The 19,809-nt window shown below is 43.7% G+C and overlaps 1 protein-coding gene across 1 annotated transcript in view; it reads right to left on the minus strand.

Annotated features, from left to right (window-relative positions):
- The window catches only part of LOC135567899 (solute carrier family 15 member 1-like), a gene marked incomplete at its 3' end in the record, with an annotated part of 40,424 nt that extends 25,413 nt beyond the window's left edge, over positions 1 to 15,011 (minus strand). The window contains exons 1-2 of the mRNA XM_065015023.1: positions 14,865 to 15,011; positions 14,295 to 14,329 (exon numbers count right to left, since the gene is read on the minus strand). Coding sequence (XP_064871095.1) covers positions 14,295 to 14,329; positions 14,865 to 14,871 — 42 coding nt within the window. The remainder of the gene's footprint in view (positions 1 to 14,294; positions 14,330 to 14,864) is intronic.
- Positions 15,012 to 19,809: the final 4,798 nt, after the last annotated feature.

The raw sequence follows: 19,809 nt of genomic DNA on the forward strand, positions 1-19,809 counted from the left end.
GGTAATCCGTGGTTGTCTGTAGACTGGTCTTCCCTTGGTAATCCGTGGTTGTCTGTAGACTGGTCTTCCCTTGGTCATCTGTGGTTGTCTGTAGACTGGTCTTCCCTTGGTAATCCGTGGTTGTCTGTAGACTGGTCTTCCCTTGGTAATCCGTGGTTGTCTGTAGACTGGTTTTCCCTTGGTAATCCGTGGTTGTCTGTAGACTGGTCTTCCCTTGGTAATCCGTGGTTGTCTGTAGACTGGTTTTCCCTTGGTAATCCGTGGTTGTCTGTAGACTGGTCTTCCCTTGGTAATCCGTGGTTGTCTGTAGACTGGTCTTCCCTTGGTAATCCGTGATTGTCTGTAGACTGGTCTTCCCTTGGTCATCTGTGGTTGTCTGTAGACTGGTCTTCCCTTGGTAATCCGTGGTTGTCTGTAGACTGGTTTTCCCTTGGTAATCCGTGGTTGTCTGTAGACTGGTCTTCCCTTGGTAATCCGTGATTGTCTGTAGACTGGTTTTCCCTTGGTAATCTGTGGTTGTCTGTAGACTGGTCTTCCCTTGGTAATCCGTGGTTGTCTGTAGACTGGTCTTCCCTTGGTAATCCGTGGTTGTCTGTAGACTGGTTTTCCCTTGGTAATCCGTGGTTGTCTGTAGACTGGTCTTCCCTTGGTAATCCGTGATTGTCTGTAGACTGGTTTTCCCTTGGTAATCCGTGGTTGTCTGTAGACTGGTCTTCCCTTGGTAATCCGTGGTTGTCTGTAGACTGGTCTTCCCTTGGTAATCCGTGATTGTCTGTAGACTGGTCTTCCCTTGGTAATCCGTGATTGTCTGTAGACTGGTCTTCCCTTGGTAATCCGTGATTGTCTGTAGACTGGTCTTCCCTTGGTAATCCGTGATTGTCTGTAGACTGGTTTTCCCTTGGTAATCCGTGGTTGTCTGTAGACTGGTCTTCCCTTGGTAATCCGTGATTGTCTGTAGACTGGTCTTCCCTTGGTCATCTGTGGTTGTCTGTAGACTGGTCTTCCCTTGGTAATCCGTGGTTGTCTGTAGACTGGTCTTCCCTTGGTAATCTGTGGTTGTCTGTAGACTGGTCTTCCCTTGGTAATCCGTGATTGTCTGTAGACTGGTCTTCCCTTGGTAATCTGTGATTGTCTGTAGACTGGTCTTCCCTTGGTAATCCGTGGTTGTCTGTAGACTGGTCTTCCCTTGGTAATCCGTGGTTGTCTGTAGACTGGTTTTCCCTTGGTAATCCGTGGTTGTCTGTAGACTGGTCTTCCCTTGGTAATCCGTGATTGTCTGTAGACTGGTTTTCCCTTGGTAATCCGTGGTTGTCTGTAGACTGGTCTTCCCTTGGTAATCCACATTTAATCCGTGGTTGTCTGTAGACTGGTCTTCCCTTGGTAATCCGTGGTTGTCTGTAGACTGGTCTTCCCTTGGTAATCCGTGATTGTCTGTAGACTGGTTTTCCCTTGGTAATCCGTGGTTGTCTGTAGACTGGTCTTCCCTTGGTAATCCGTGATTGTCTGTAGACTGGTCTTCCCTTGGTCATCTGTGGTTGTCTGTAGAGTGGTCTTCCCTTGGTAATCCGTGGTTGTCTGTAGACTGGTCTTCCCTTGGTAATCTGTGGTTGTCTGTAGACTGGTCTTCCCTTGGTAATCCGTGATTGTCTGTAGACTGGTCTTCCCTTGGTAATCTGTGATTGTCTGTAGACTGGTCTTCCCTTGGTAATCCGTGGTTGTCTGTAGACTGGTCTTCCCTTGGTAATCCGTGATTGTCTGTAGACTGGTCTTCCCTTGGTAATCCGTGATTGTCTGTAGACTGGTCTTCCCTTGGTAATCCGTGGTTGTCTGTAGACTGGTCTTCCCTTGGTAATCTGTGGTTGTCTGTAGACTGGTCTTCCCTTGGTAATCCGTGGTTGTCTGTAGACTGGTCTTCCCTTGGTAATCCGTGGTTGTCTGTAGACTGGTCTTCCCTTGGTAATCCGTGATTGTCTGTAGACTGGTCTTCCCTTGGTAATCCGTGATTGTCTGTAGACTGGTCTTCCCTTGGTAATCCGTGGTTGTCTGTAGACTGGTCTTCCCTTGGTAATCCGTGGTTGTCTGTAGACCCTGCCACATACCTCTTGTGTCTGAGCCGTTGAATTGCGACTCCACCTTGTCAATACGTTTTGCCTGTTTGATCGCTTTTTATTTTACCTTTATTTAACTAGGCAAGTCAGTTAAGAACAAATTCTTATTTACAATGACGGCCTACCGGGGAACAGTGGGTTAACTGCCTTGTTCAGGGGCAGAACGACAGATTTTTTACCTTGTCAGCTCAGGGATTCAATCTAGCAACCTTTCGGGTTACTGGCCCAACGCTCCAACCACCAGGCTACCTGCCCCCCCCAACGGTTAGTCTCACTGAGATTAAAACAGCTCTTTTCAAGAGAGACCTGGCCGAAATAGTAGCAAGTGTTATACAAAGAAACATTGCCGAGATAAAACACTACCGTGTAAAAAAACATCAGCTGACACATGGAGCCGGCGAGACGTACTGTGGAGGTGTACTGCATACGGAGCAGACAAGAAGTACTGTGGAGGTGTACTGCATACGGAGCAGACAAGACGTACTGTGGAGGTGTACTGCATACGGAGCCGGCAAGACGTACTGTGGAGGTGTACTGCAGACAAGACGTACTGTGGAGGTGTACTGCAGACAAGACGTACTGTGGAGGTGTACTGCATACGGAGCAGACAAGACGTACTGTGGAGGTGTACTGCATACGGAGCAGACAAGAAGTACTGTGGAGGTGTACTGCATACGGAGCAGACAAGACGTACTGTGGAGGTGTACTGCATACGGAGCAGACAAGACGTACTGTGGAGGTGTACTGCAGACAAGACGTACTGTGGAGGTGTACTGCAGACAAGACGTACTGTGGAGGTGTACTGCAGACAAGGCGTACTGTGGAGGTGTAGCAGACGGGCAGACAAGAAGTACTGTTGAGGTGTACTGCATACGGAGCAGACAAGAAGTACTGTGGAGGTGTACTGCAGACAAGACGTACTGTGGAGGTGTACTGCATACGGAGCAGACAAGAAGTACTGTGGAGGTGTACTGCAGACAAGACGTACTGTGGAGGTGTACTGCATATGGAGCCGGCAAGACGTACTGTGGAGGTGTACTGCATACGGAGCCGGCAAGACGTACTGTGGAGGTGTACTGCATACGGAGCAGACAAGAAGTACTGTGGAGGTGTACTGCATACGGAGCAGACAAGACGTACTGTGGAGGTGTACTGCATACGGAGCAGACAAGACGTACTGTGGAGGTGTACTGCATACGGAGCAGACAAGAAGTACTGTGGAGGTGTACTGCAGACAAGACGTACTGTGGAGGTGTACTGCATACGGAGCAGGCAGGACGTACTGTGGAGGTGTACTGCATACGGAGCAGACAAGAAGTACTGTGGAGGTGTACTGCAGACAAGACGTACTGTGGAGGTGTACTGCATACGGAGCAGGCAGGACGTACTGTGGAGGTGTACTGCATACGGAGCAGACAAGAAGTACTGTGGAGGTGTACTGCATACTGAGCAGACAAGACGTACTGTGGAGGTGTACTGCATATGGAGCAGACAAGACGTACTGTGGAGGTGTACTGCATACGGAGCAGACAAGAAGTACTGTGGAGGTGTACTGCATACGGAGCAGACAAGAAGTACTGTGGAGGTGTACTGCAGACAAGACGTACTGTGGAGGTGTACTGCATACGGAGCAGGCAGGACGTACTGTGGAGGTGTACTGCATACGGAGCAGACAAGAAGTACTGTGGAGGTGTACTGCAGACAAGACGTACTGTGGAGGTGTACTGCATACGGAGCAGGCAGGACGTACTGTGGAGGTGTACTGCATACGGAGCAGACAAGAAGTACTGTGGAGGTGTACTGCATACTGAGCAGACAAGACTGTGGAGGTGTACTGCATATGGAGCAGACAAGACGTGTGTGGAGGTGTACTGCATACGGAGCAGACAAGAAGTACTGTGGAGGTGTACTGCATACGGAGCAGACAAGAAGTACTGTGGAGGTGTACTGCATACGGAGCAGACAAGAAGTACTGTGGAGGTGTACAGACAGACAAGAAGTACTGTGGAGGTGTACTGCATACTGAGCAGACAAGACGTACTGTGGAGGTGTACTGCATATGGAGCAGACAAGACGTACTGTGGAGGTGTACTGCATACGGAGCAGACAAGAAGTACTGTGGAGGTGTACTGCATACGGAGCAGACAAGACGTACTGTGGAGGTGTACTGCATACGGAGCAGACAAGAAGTACTGTGGAGGTGTACTGCATACGGAGCAGACAAGAAGTACTGTGGAGGTGTACTGCATACGGAGCAGACAAGAAGTACTGTGGAGGTGTACTGCAGACAAGAAGTACTGTGGAGGTGTACTGCAGACAGGACGTACTGTGGAGGTGTACTGCATACGGAGCCGGCAAGACGTACTGTGGAGGTGTACTGCATACGGAGCAGACAAGAAGTACTGTGGAGGTGTACTGCATACTGAGAAGACAAGACGTACTGTGGAGGTGTACTGCATACGGAGCAGACAAGACGTACTGTGGAGGTGTACTGCATACGGAGCAGACAAGACGTACTGTGGAGGTGTACTGCAGACAAGAAGTACTGTGGAGGTGTACTGCATACGGAGCAGACAAGAAGTACTGTGGAGGTGTACTGCAGACAAGAAGTACTGTGGAGGTGTACTGCATACGGAGCAGACAAGAAGTACTGTGGAGGTGTACTGCATACGGAGCAGACAAGAAGTACTGTGGAGGTGTACTGCATACGGAGCAGACAAGACGTACTGTGGAGGTGTACTGCAGACAAGAAGTACTGTGGAGGTGTACTGCATACTGAGCAGACAAGACGTACTGTGGAGGTGTACTGCATACGGAGCCGGCAAGACGTACTGTGGAGGTGTACTGCATACGGAGCAGACAAGACGTACTGTGGAGGTGTACTGCATACGGAGCAGACAAGACGTACTGTGGAGGTGTACTGCATACGGAGCAGACAAGAAGTACTGTGGAGGTGTACTGCATACGGAGCAGACAAGAAGTACTGTGGAGGTGTACTGCAGACAAGAAGTACTGTGGAGGTGTACTGCAGACAGGACGTACTGTGGAGGTGTACTGCATACGGAGCCGGCAAGACGTACTGTGGAGGTGTACTGCATACGGAGCAGACAAGAAGTTCTGTGGAGGTGTACTGCATACTGAGAAGACAAGACGTACTGTGGAGGTGTACTGCATACGGAGCAGACAAGACGTACTGTGGAGGTGTACTGCATACGGAGCAGACAAGACGTACTGTGGAGGTGTACTGCAGACAAGAAGTACTGTGGAGGTGTACTGCATACGGAGCAGACAAGAAGTACTGTGGAGGTGTACTGCAGACAAGAAGTACTGTGGAGGTGTACTGCATACGGAGCAGACAAGAAGTACTGTGGAGGTGTACTGCATACGGAGCAGACAAGAAGCACTGTGGAGGTGTACTGCATACGGAGCAGACAAGACGTACTGTGGAGGTGTACTGCAGACAAGAAGTACTGTGGAGGTGTACTGCATACTGAGCAGACAAGACGTACTGTGGAGGTGTACTGCATACGGAGCCGGCAAGACGTACTGTGGAGGTGTACTGCATACGGAGCAGACAAGACGTACTGTGGAGGTGTACTGCATACGGAGCAGACAAGACGTACTGTGGAGGTGTACTGCATACGGAGCAGACAAGACGTACTGTGGAGGTGTACTGCATACGGAGCAGACAAGACGTACTGTGGAGGTGTACTGCAGACAAGACTGTGGGAGGTGTACTGCATACGGAGCAGACAAGAAGTACTGTGGAGGTGTACTGCATACGAGCAGACAAGGCGTACTGTGGAGGTGTACTGCATGGAGCAGACAAGACGCGTACTGTGGAGGTGTACTGCAGACAAGGACTGTGGAGGTGTACTGCATCGAGAGGATAAAGTACTGACAGCCCCACACTCCATAGTCCACTATCGTTTTTACCTTGAAGTCATTCAAAGAGACAAGCTGTTGGAATTTCATGGCTATAGGTAGACACGAGGACAGAGATAAGACAGGTACCTGACAGACTGCTGACAGACTGCTGCTATACTGTATTCTAGTGGTTCATCCTGCTGTCCACTTCATATGTATATACTGTATTCTAGTCCTGGTTCATCCTGCTGTCCACTTCATATGTATATACTGTATTCTAGTCATGGTTCATCCTGCTGTCCACTTCATATGAATATACTGTATTCTAGTCATGGTTCATCCTGCTGTCCACTTCATATGAATATACTGTATTCTAGTCATGGTTCATCCTATATAACTACTGCTGTCCACTTCGTATGGATATACTGTATTCTAGTCATGGTTCATCCTATATAACTACTGCTGTCCACTTCATATGTATATACTGTATTCTAGTCATGGTTCATCCTATATAACTACTGCTGTCCACTTCATATGTATATACTGTATTCTAGTTCATCCTATATAACTACTGCTGTCCACTTCATATGTATATACTGTATTCTAGTCATGGTTCATCCTGCTGTCCACTTCATATGAATATACTGTATTCTAGTGGTTCATCCTGCTGTCCACTTCATATGTATATACTGTATTCTAGTCATGGTTCATCCTGCTGTCCACTTCATATGAATATACTGTATTCTAGTCATGGTTCATCCTATATAACTACTGCTGTCCACTTCGTATGGATATACTGTATTCTAGTCATGGTTCATCCTATATAACTACTGCTGTCCACTTCGTATGGATATACTGTATTCTAGTGGTTCATCCTGCTGTCCACTTCATATGTATATACTGTATTCTAGTCCTGGTTCATCCTGCTGTCCACTTCATATGTATATACTGTATTCTAGTCCTGGTTCATCCTGCTGTCCACTTCATATGTATATACTGTATTCTAGTCATGGTTCATCCTGCTGTCCACTTCATATGAATATACTGTATTCTAGTCATGGTTCATCCTGCTGTTCACTTCATATGTATATACTGTATTCTAGTCATGGTTCATCCTATATAACTACTGCTGTTTACTTCATATGTATATACCGTATTCTAGTCAAAAATTTGGAGATTTCCATACCCAACTACAACATTTTCCGTCAACATAGAACTGCCAAAGGGGGAGGAGTTGCAATCTACTGCAGAGATGGCCTGCAAAGTTCTGTCATACTTTCCAAATCTATGCCCAAACAGTTCGAACTTCTAATTTTTAAAATTAATCTCTCCAGAAATAGTATCTCACTGTTGCCGCCTGTCATAGACCACCCCCCCCCCCCCCAGCTGTGCCTGGATACCACATGTGAATTGATCGCCCCCATCTAGCTTCAGAGTTCATTCTGTTAGGTGACCTAAACTGGGATATGCTTAACACCACGGCAGTCCTACAATCTAAGCTAGATGCCCTCAATCTCACACAAATCACCAAGGAACCCACCAGGTACAACCCTAAATCTGTAAACATGGGCACCCTCATAGATATTATCCTAACCAACTGGCCCTCCAAATACACCTCCGCTGTCTTCAACCAGGATCTTAGCGATCACTGCCTCATTGCCTGTATCCGCTACGGATCCGCAGTCAAACAACCTCCCCTCATCACTGTCAAACGCTCCCTAAAACACTTCTGCGAGCAGGCCTTTCTAATCGACCTGGCCCGGGTATCCCGGAGGATATTGACCTCATCCCGTCAGTCGAGGACACCATCTTAAATAAGCATGCCCCTTTCAAAAACTGTAGAACTAAGAATAGATATATCCCTTGGTTCACTCCAGACCTAACTGCCCTTGACCAGCACAAAAACATCCTGTGGCGGACTGCAATAGCATCGAATAGTCCCTGCGATATGCAACTGTTCAGGGATGTCAGGAACCAATGTACGCAGTCAGTCAGGAAAGCAAAGACTAGCTTTTTCCTCCCAACATCGGCCAACAGCTCCGCACCCCTCGCAGCTACTTGAGCCCGAGCCTCCCCAGTTTCTCCTTCACCCAAATCCAGATCGCAGATGTTCTGAAAGAGCTGCAAAACCTGGACCCGGACAAATCAGCTGAGCTAGACAATCTGGACCCTCTCTTTCTAAAATTATCTGCCGCCAATGTTGCAACCCCTATTACCAGTCTGTTCAACCTCTCTTTCGTATAGTCCGGGATCCCTAAAGATTGGAAAGCTGCCGCGGTCATCCCCCTCTTCAAAGGGGGTGACACTATAGAGCCAAACTGCTAAAGACCTATATCCATCCATTAATAAACTGATCACTGAGCATATTACTGTTGGAACTAGAAACACAAGCATATTGTTAGGTATTACTGTACTGTTGGAGCTAGAAACACAAGCATATTATTAGGTATTACTGTTGGAGCTAGAAACACAAGCATATTGTTAGGTATTACTGTACTGTTGGAACTAGAAACACAAGCATATTGTTAGGTATTACTGTTGGAGCTAGAAACACAAGCATATTGTTAGGTATTACTGTTGGAGCTAGAAACACAAGCATATTGTTAGGTATTACTGTTGGAGCTAGAAACACAATCATATTGTTAGGTATTACTGTTGGAGCTAGAAACACAAGCATATTGTTAGGTATTACTGTTGGAGCTAGAAACACAAGCATATTGTTAGGTATTACTGTACTGTTGGAACTAGAAACACAAGCATATTGTTAGGTATTACTGTTGGAGCTAGAAACACAAGCATATTGTTAGGTATTACTGTTGGAGCTAGAAACACAAGCATATTGCTAGGTATTACTGTACTGTTGGAACTAGAAACACAAGCATATTGTTAGGTATTACTGTACTGTTGGAACTAGAAACACAAGCATATTGTTAGGTATTACTGTTGGAGCTAGAAACACAAGCATATTGTTAGGTATTACTGTACTGTTGGAACTAGAAACACAAGCATATTGTTAGGTATTACTGTACTGTTGGAACTAGAAACACAAGCATATTGTTAGGTATTACTGTACTGTTGGAACTAGAAACACAAGCATATTGTTAGGTATTACTGTATTACACAAGCATATTGCTGTTGAACTAGAAACACAAGCATATTGTTAGGTATTACTGTACTGTTGGAACTAGAAACACAAGCATATTGTTAGGTATTACTGTACTGTTGGAACTAGAAACACAAGCATATTGTTAGGTATTACTGTTGGAGCTAGAAACACAAGCATATTGTTAGGTATTACTGTACTGTTGGAACTAGAAACACAAGCATATTGTTAGGTATTACTGTTGGAGCTAGAAACACAAGCATATTGTTAGGTATTACTGTTGGAGCTAGAAACACAAGCATATTGCTAGGTATTACTGTTGGAACTAGAAACACAAGCATATTGTTAGGTATTACTGTTGGAGCTAGAAACACAAGCATATTGTTAGGTATTACTGTTGGAGCTAGAAACACAAGCATATTGTTAGGTATTACTGTTGGAGCTAGAAACACAAGCATATTGTTAGGTATTACTGTTGGAGCTAGAAACACAAGCATATTGTTAGGTATTACTGTTGGAGCTAGAAACACAAGCATATTGTTAGGTATTACTGTTGGAGCTAGAAACACAAGCATATTGTTAGGTATTACTGTTGGAGCTAGAAACACAAGCATATTGTTAGGTATTACTGTTGGAGCTAGAAACACAAGCATATTGTTAGGTATTACTGTTGGAGCTAGAAACACAAGCATATTGTTAGGTATTACTGTTGGAGCTAGAAACACAAGCATATTGTTAGGTATTACTGTTGGAGCTAGAAACACAAGCATATTGTTAGGTATTACTTACTGTTGGAACTAGAAACACAAGCATATTGTTAGGTATTACTGTTGTTGAGCTAGAAACACAAGCATATTGTTAGGTATTACTGTTGGAGCTAGAAACACAAGCATATTGTTAGGTATTACTGTACTGTTGGAACTAGAAACACAAGCATATTGTTAGGTATTACTGTTGGAGCTAGAAACACAAGCATATTGTTAGGTATTACTGTTGGAGCTAGAAACACAAGCATATTGTTAGGTATTACTGTACTGTTGGAGCTAGAAACACAAGCATATTGTTAGGTATTACTGTTGGAGCTAGAAACACAAGCATATTGTTAGGTATTACTGTACTGTTGGAGCTAGAAACACAAGCATATTGTTAGGTATTACTGTACTGTTGGAACTAGAAACACAAGCATATTGTTAGGTATTACTGTTGGAGCTAGAAACACAAGCATATTGTTAGGTATTACTGTTGGAGCTAGAAACACAAGCATATTGTTAGGTATTACTGTTGGAGCTAGAAACACAAGCATATTGTTAGGTATTACTGTACTGTTGGAGCTAGAAACACAAGCATATTGTTAGGTATTACTGTACTGTTGGAGCTAGAAACACAAGCATATTGCTAGGTATTACTGTTGGAGCTAGAAACACAAGCATATTGTTAGGTATTACTGTACTGTTGGAGCTAGAATCACAAGCATATTGTTAGGTATTACTGTTGGAGCTAGAAACACAAGCATATTGTTAGGTATTACTGTTGGAGCTAGAAACACAAGCATATTGTTAGGTATTACTGTACTGTTGGAGCTAGAAACACAAGCATATTGTTAGGTATTACTGTTGGAGCTAGAAACACAAGCATATTGTTAGGTATTACTGTACTGTTGGAACTAGAAACACAAGCATATTGTTAGGTATTACTGTACTGTTGGACCTATAACCTGCACTTGCGATGAATAGTGATAACAGAATGATAGACAGTGAGAATACAGAGTAGGGAATAGAGGAGGGAATAGAGGAGGGAATAGAAGAGGGAATAGAGGAGGGAATAGAGGAGGGAATAGAGGAGGGAATAGAGGAGGGAATAGAGGAGTGAATAGAGGAGGGAATAGAGGAGGGAATAGAGGAGGGAATAGAGGAGGGAATAGAGGAGGGAATAGAGGAGGGAATAGAGGAGGGAATAGAGGAGGGAATAGAGGAGGGAATAGAGGAGGGAATAGAGGAGGGAATAGAGTAGTGAATAGAGTAGTGAATAGAGTAGTGAATAGAGGAGGGAATAGAGGAGGGAATAGATGAGGGAATACAGTAGGGAATAGAGGAGGGAATAGAGGAGGGAATAGATGAGGGAATACAGTAGGGAATAGAGGAGGGGAATAGAGGAGGGAATAGAGGAGGGAATAGAAGAGGAAATAGAGGAGGGAATAGAGTAGGGAATAGAGGAGGGAATAGAGTAGGGAATAGAGGAGGGAATAGAAGAGGAAATAGAGGAGGGAATAGATGAGGAATACAGTAGGGAATAGAGGAGGGAATAGAGTAGGGAATAGAGGAGGGAATAGAGTAGGGAATAGAGGAGGGAATAGAGTAGGGAATAGAGTAGGGAATAGAGGAGGGAATACAGTAGGGAATAGAGGAGGAATAGAGGAGGGGAATAGAAGAGGAAATAGAGGAGTGAATAGAGTAGGGAATAGAGGAGGGAATAGAGTAGGGAATAGAGGAGGGAATAGAGGAGGGAATAGAGTAGGGAATAGAGGAGTGAATAGAGTAGGGAATAGAGGAGGGAATAGAGTAGGGAATAGAGTAGGGAATAGAGGAGGGAATAGAGTAGGGAATAGAGGAGGGAATAGAGTAGGGAATAGATGAGGGAATAGAGTAGGGAATAGAGTAGGGAATAGAGGAGGGAATAGAGTAGGGGAATAGAGGAGGGAATAGAAGAGGAAATAGAGGAGTGAATAGAGTAGGGAATAGAAGAGGAAATAGAGGAGTGAATAGAGTAGGGAATAGAGGAGGGAATAGAGGAGGGAATAGAGTAGGGAATAGAGGAGGGAATACAGTAGGGAATAGAGGAGGGAATAGAGGAGGGAATAGAGGAGGGAATAGAGTAGGGAATAGAGGAGGGAATAGAGGAGGGAATAGAGGAGGGAATAGAGGAGGGAATAGAAGAGGAAATAGAAGAGGAAATAGAGGAGGGAATAGAGTAGGGAATAGAGTAGGGAATAGAGGAGGGAATAGAGGAGGGAATAGAGGAGGGAATAGAGGAGGGAATAGAGGAGGGAATAGAGGAGGGAATAGAAGAGGAAATAGAAGAGGAAATAGAGGAGGGAATAGAGTAGGGAATAGAGTAGGGAATAGAGGAGGGAATAGAGTAGGGAATAGAAGAGGGAATAGAGGAGGGAATAGAGGAGGGAATAGAGGAGGGAATAGAGGAGGGAATAGAGGAGGGAATAGAGGAGGGAATAGAGGAGGGAATAGAGTAGGGAATAGAGGAGGGAATAGAGGAGGGAATAGAGTAGGGAATAGAGGAGGGAATAGAGGAGGGAATAGAGTAGGGAATAGAGGAGGGAATAGAGGAGGGAATAGAGGAGGGAATAGAGGAGGGAATAGAGGAGGGAATAGAGGAGGGAATAGAGGAGGAATAGAGTAGGGAATAGAGGAGGGAATAGAGGAGGGAATAGAGTAGGGAATAGAGGAGGGAATAGAGGAGGGAATAGAGGAGGGAATAGAGGAGGGAATAGAGGAGGGAATAGAGGAGGAATAGAGGAGGGAATAGAAGAGGAAATAGAGGAGGAATAGAGGAGGGAATAGAGGAGGGAATAGAGGAGGGAATAGAGGAGGGAATAGAGGAGGGAATAGAGGAGGGAATAGAGGAGGGGAATAGAGTAGTGAATAGAGGAGGGAATAGAAGAGGAAATAGAAGAGGGAATAGAAGAGGGAATAGAGGAGGGAATAGAGGAGGGAATAGAGGAGGGAATAGAGGAGGGAATAGAGGAGGGAATAGAGGAGGGAATAGAGGAGGGAATAGAGTAGTGAATAGAGGAGGGAATAGAAGAGGAAATAGAAGAGGGAATAGAAGAGGGAATAGAGGAGGGAATAGAGGAGGGAATAGAGGGAATAGAGGAGGGAATAGAGGAGGGAATAGAGGAGGGAATAGAAGAGGAAATAGAAGAGGGAATAGAAGAGGGAATAGAGGAGGGAATAGAGGAGGGAATAGAGGAGGAATAGAAGAGGGAATAGATGAGGGAATAGAGGAGGGAATAGAGGAGGGAATAGAGTAGGGAATAGAGGAGGGAATAGAGGAGGGAATAGAGAGGGAATAGAGTAGGGAATAGAGGAGGGAATAGAGGAGGGAATAGAGGAGGGAATAGGGAGGGAATAGAGGAGGGGAATAGAGTAGGGAATAGAGGAGGGAATAGAGGAGGGAATAGAGGAGAGGGAATAGAGGAGGGAATAGAGGAGGGAATAGAGGAGGAGGGAATAGAGGAGGGAATAGAAGAGGAAATAGAGGAGGGAATAGAGTAGGGAATAGAGGAGGGAATAGAGGAGGAATAGAGTAGGGAATAGAGGAGGGAATAGAGTAGGGAATAGAGGAGAGGAATAGAGGGGAATAGAGGGGAATAGAGGAGGGAATAGAGTAGGGAATAGAGGAGGGAATAGAAGAGGGAATAGAGGGGAATAGAGGAGGGAATAGGGAGGGAATAGAGGAGGGAATAGAGGAGGGAATAGAAGAGGAAATAGAGTAGGGAATAGAGGAGGGAATAGAAGAGGGAATAGAGTAGGGAATAGAGGAGGGAATAGAGTAGGGAATAGAAGAGGAATAGAGTAGGGAATAGAGGAGGGAATAGAGGAGGGAATAGAGGAGGGAATAGAAGAGGGAATAGAGTAGGGAATAGAGGAGGGAATAGAGGAGGGAATAGAGGAGGGAATAGAAGAGGAAATAGAGGAGGGAATAGAGGAGGGAATAGAGGAGGGAATACAGTAGGGAATAGAGGAGGGAATAGAGGAGGGAATAGAGGAGGGAATAGAGGAGGGAATAGAGGAGGGAATAGGAGGAGGGAATAGAGAGGGAATACAGTAGGGAATAGAAGAGGAAATAGAGGAGGGAATAGGGAGGGAATAGAGGAGGGAATACAGTAGGGAATAGAGGAGGGAATAGAGGAGGGAATAGAGGAGGGAATAGAGGAGGGAATAGAGGAGGAAATAGAGTAGGGAATAGAGTAGTGAATAGAGGAGGGAATAGAGGAGGGAATAGAGGAGGGATAACAGAATGATAGACAGTGAGAATACACATAAAACTGGACCTTATAATCATGCATGTTGGTACTTACATCAGATATTTTCAAGACAGCTTTGAGTGAAACTGCAAGTTGATGAGAAAAGATAAACAACCCAGGGAAAGAAGGAGAGAAAGAGAGACGGCATGAAAGGCGTGGGGGGTCTGGTTCTTACCTTTCTTTTGGGCTTCTTCACATCGATGTCTTTGTCTGTCAGGGAACAAAAAAGAGTTCATGACACAATCATGATGGCGGTGCAGTGTTACACAGAACGCCAACGAAGAGTGTGGTTGGTAGATACCTTTGTTTAAAGGTGGACTCCACCTCATCACATACCAATACAGCAATGGCTGCTCACATTCAAAGAAATGGTTTAGGGACTTCATTATATATATATATATCATGTATTGTATGAATCCTATAAATGGAAATAATACAAAATGAATGTGGTCAAATTCAATCACGCAAATTGACCAAACACCTAATCAATGATAAAACGATCCAATATTATCATTCTTCAGTACAGCAAAATATAATTAGCATTAATTAATAGAATTAATAGTTAACAAATATTTGTCTTTTTTTTGCCAAGTCAATTATTATAAATAGCTCATTCAATCGGGACTGAATGCATTTCATGTTTATCCTGGTTATATTGTCTACATTAAATTTAGAAATATTCCCAAAGATGCTGTGATCCCCTGGGAGAGGATGGAGTTGTATCCAGTATTGTCCTCTCACCCACCTGACATGGCTGAGTTGAGAAGACTCCTAGTCCTCTCTCTGTTTAATATCCTTCACAAGGTAAATAAATGGTTAGTATATCAGGAAGTATCTCCCTCTGATCCCGAGGAAGACTCTGCATGGGGCTTTTGTAACCTGTCCCCCAGCAGAGCCCTCACCTCCCCCACAATGCACCTCCCACTGGACTGGTATAGAACCTGTCCCCCAGCAGAGCCCTCACCTCCCCCACAATGCACCTCCCACTGGACTGTGCCCTGTCTTTATGGTGCCTTGTGCCACAACACCAGAGGAGAGGTGGGACAGGTCAAATATGGGGGCGGGAGTCAGGAAGCAGAGATACAGGTACAGAACTATATTGAACAGAATAAGCTGCCCGTCAATAATTAGTGTATGACTCAGGAGAATGATGAGGGTCCTCTCATACAAAGAGAGATAGTATATAGAGGAGAGAAATGTATAATAAAATTTGATTTGAAGGAGAGACAGAGAGAGGGTACAGAGAGAGAGCGAGAGAGAGAGAGGGGACAGACAGAAAAAGAGAGAGATAGGACAGACAGAGAGATAGACAGAGAAGAGAGAGAGAGAGAGAGAGAGAGAGAGAGAGAGAGAGAGAGAGATAGGACAGACAGAGAGATAGACAGAGACAGAGAGAGGAGAGAGAGAGAGAGAGAGAGAGAGAGAGAGAGAGAGAGGGGAGAGAGAGAGAGAGAGAGAGAGAGAGAGAGAGAGAGAGAGGGGACAGACGGAGAGAGAGAGAGATACAGAGATAGGATAGACAGAGAGAGAGATAGAGACAGAGAGAGAGACACAAACAAACACAAACACGCCCTACAGAGCCCCAGGACAGCAGCACAATTAGACCCAACAAAATCATGACAAAACAAAAATATAATTACTTGACACATTGGAAAGAATTAACAAAAAAACAGAGCAAACTAGAATGCTATTTGGCCCTAAACAGAGAGTATACAGCGGCAGAATACCTGACCACTGTGACTGACCCAAACTTAAGGAAAGCTTTGACTATGTACAGACTCAGTGAGCATAGCCTTGCTATTGAGAAAGGCCGCCGTAGGCAGACACGGCTCTCAAGAGAAGACAGGCTATGTGCTCACTGCCCACAAAATGAGGTTGAAACTGAGCTGCACTTCCTAACCTCCTGCCCAATGTATGACCATAGTAGAGAGACATATTTCCCTCAGATTACACAGATCCACAAAGACTTCGAAAACAAATCCAATTTTGAAAAACTCCCATATCTACTGGGTGAAATTCCACAGTGTGCCGTCACAGCAGCAAGATTTGTGACCTGTTGCCATGAGAAAAGGGCAACCAGTGAAGAACAAACACCATTGTAAATACAACCCATATTTATGCTTATTTATTTTATCTTGTGTCCTTTAACCATTTGTACATTGTTAAAACACTGTATATATATAATATGACATTTGTAATGTCTTTATTGTTTTGAAACTTCTGTATGTGTAATGTTTACTGTTAATTTTTATTGTTTATTTCACTCTATATATTCACTTTATATATTATCTACCTCACTTGCTTTGGCAATGTTAACACATGATTCCCATGCCAATACAGCCCTTGAATTGAATTGAATTGAGAGAGAGAGAGAGGGAGAGAGAGAGAGAGAGAGAGAGAGAGAGAGAGAGAGAGAGAGAAAGATAGAGAGAGACAGAGAGAGAGAGAGAGAGAGAGAGAGAGAGAGAGAGAGGGAGAGAGAGAGAGAGAGAGACAGGAGAGAGAGAGAGAGAGACAGGGAGAGAGAGAGAGAGAGACAGGGAGAGAAGAGAGAGGAGGGGGAGAGAGAGAGAGAGAGAGAGAGAGAGGATATATATAGAGAGAGATGTGATAAAGGACTACTTTTAGGGGTGTGTACTGAATATTATCAGACAGCATCTAGGGCTTTTAATGACTATACTGTAGCCTCTCTAAGATATTATCAGACAGCATCTAGGGCTTTAAATGACTATGAGGGACATGACTTCACTATTTAACCAGAGATAGACTAGTACAGTATATAACCCCTGACTACACTATTTAACCAGAGATAGACTAGTACAGTATATAACCCCTGACTTCACTATTTAACCAGAGATAGACTAGTACAGTATATAACCCCTGACTAACCAGAGATAGACTAGTACAGTATATAACCCCTGACTTCACTATTTAACCAGAGATAGACTAGTACAGTATATAACCCCTGACTTCACTATTTAACCAGAGATAGACTAGTACAGTATATAACCCCTGACTAACCAGAGATAGACTAGTACAGTATATAACCCCTGACTAACCAGAGATAGACTAGTACAGTATATAACCCCTGACTACACTATTTAACCAGAGATAGACTAGTACAGTATATAACCCCTGACTAACCAGAGATAGACTAGTACAGTATATAACCCCTGACTAACCAGAGATAGACTAGTACAGTATATAACCCCTGACTAACCAGAGATAGACTAGTACAGTATATAACCCCTGACTAACCAGAGATAGACTAGTACAGTATATAACCCCTGACTAACCAGAGATAGACTAGTACAGTATATAACCCCTGACTAACCAGAGATAGACTAGTACAGTATATAACCCCTGACTTCACTATTTAACCAGAGATAGACTAGTACAGTATATAACCCCTGACTAACCAGAGATAGACTAGTACAGTATATAACCCCTGACTACACTATTTAACCAGAGATAGACTAGTACAGTATATAACCCCCCAGAGATGACTAACCAGAGATAGACTAGTACAGTATATAACCCTGACTAACCAGAGATAGACTATTATATAACCCTGACTAACCAGAGATAGACTAGTACAGTATATAACCCCTTCACTAACCAGAGATAGACTAGTACAGTATATAACCCCTGACTAACCAGAGATAGACTAGTACAGTATATAACCCCTGACTTCACTATTTAACCAGAGATAGACTAGTACAGTATATAACCCTGACTAACCAGAGATAGACTAGTACAGTATATAACCCCTGACTACACTATTTAACCAGAGATAGACTAGTACAGTATATAACCCTGACTTCACTATTTAACCAGAGATAGACTAGTACAGTATATAACCCCTGACTAACCAGAGATAGACTAGTACAGTATATAACCCCTGACTACACTATTTAACCAGAGATAGACTAGTACAGCATATAACCCTGACTAACCAGAGATAGACTAGTACAGTATAACCCCTGACTACACTATTTAACCAGAGATAGACTAGTACAGTATATAACCCCTGACTTCACTATTTAACCAGAGATAGACTAGTACAGTATATAACCCTGACTAACCAGAGATAGACTAGTACAGTATATAACCCCTGACTTAGACTACAGTATTTAACCAGAGATAGACTAGTACAGTATATAACCCCTGACTACACTATTTAACCAGAGATAGACTAGTACAGTATATAACCCCTGACTAACCAGAGATAGACTAGTACAGTATATAACCCTGACTAACCAGAGATAGACTAGTACAGTATATAACCCCTGACTACACTATTTAACCAGAGATAGACTAGTACAGTATATAACCCTGACTAACCAGAGATAGACTAGTACAGTATATAACCCCTGACTACACTATTTTAACCAGAGATAGACTAGTACAGTATATAACCCTGACTAACCAGAGATAGACTAGTACAGTTAACCCTTGACTAACCAGAGATAGACTAGTACAGTATATAACCCTGACTAACCAGAGATAGACAGTACAGTATATAACCCCTGACTACACTATTTAACCAGAGATAGACTAGTACAGTATATAACCCTGACTAACCAGAGATAGACTAGTACAGTATATAACCCCTGACTTCACTATTTAACCAGAGATAGACTAGTACAGTATATAACCCCTGACTAACCAGAGATAGACTAGTACAGTATATAACCCCCTGACTTCACTATTTAACCAGAGATAGACTAGTACAGTATATAACCCCTGACTAACCAGAGATAGACTAGTACAGTATATAACCCTGACTACACTATTTAACCAGAGATAGACTAGTACAGTATATAACCCCTGACTAACCAGAGATAGACTAGTACAGTATATAACCCTGACTAACAGAGATAGACTAGTACAGTATATAACCCCTGACTAACCAGAGATAGACTAGTACAGTATATAACCCCTGACTACACTATTTAACCAGAGATAGACTAGTACAGTATATAACCCCAGTGACTAACCAGAGATAGACTAGTGATAGTACAGTATATAACCCCTGACTTCACTATTTAACCAGAGATAGACTAGTACAGTATATAACCCCTGACTAACCAGAGATAGACTAGTACAGTATATAACCCCTGACTTCACTATTTAACCAGAGATAGACTAGTACAGTATATAACCCTGACTAACCAGAGATAGACTAGTACAGTATATAACCCCTGACTACACTATTTAACCAGAGATAGACTAGTACAGTATATAACCCTGACTAACCAGAGATAGACTAGTACAGTATATAACCCCTGACTACACTATTTAACCAGAGATAGACTAGTACAGTATATAACCCCTGACTAACCAGAGATAGACTAGTACAGGATAACTAACCAGAGATGACTAACTAGAGATAGACTAGTACAGTATATAACCCTGACTAACCAGAGATAGACTATATTGTATATAACCCTGACTAACCCAGATAGACTAGTACAGTATATAACCCCTGACTTCACTATTTAACCAGAGATAGACTAGTACAGTATATAACCCCTGACTAACCAGAGATAGACTAGTACAGTATATAATTTAACCAGAGATAGCCTGTACAGTATAACCCCTGACTTAACCAGAGATAGACTAGTACAGTATATAACCCTGACTACACTATTTAACAGAGATAGACTAGTACAGTATATAACCTGACT

The sequence above is a fragment of the Oncorhynchus nerka genome, unplaced genomic scaffold (assembly GCF_034236695.1).
Source record: "Oncorhynchus nerka isolate Pitt River unplaced genomic scaffold, Oner_Uvic_2.0 unplaced_scaffold_1774, whole genome shotgun sequence".
Lineage (NCBI taxonomy): Eukaryota > Metazoa > Chordata > Actinopteri > Salmoniformes > Salmonidae > Oncorhynchus > Oncorhynchus nerka.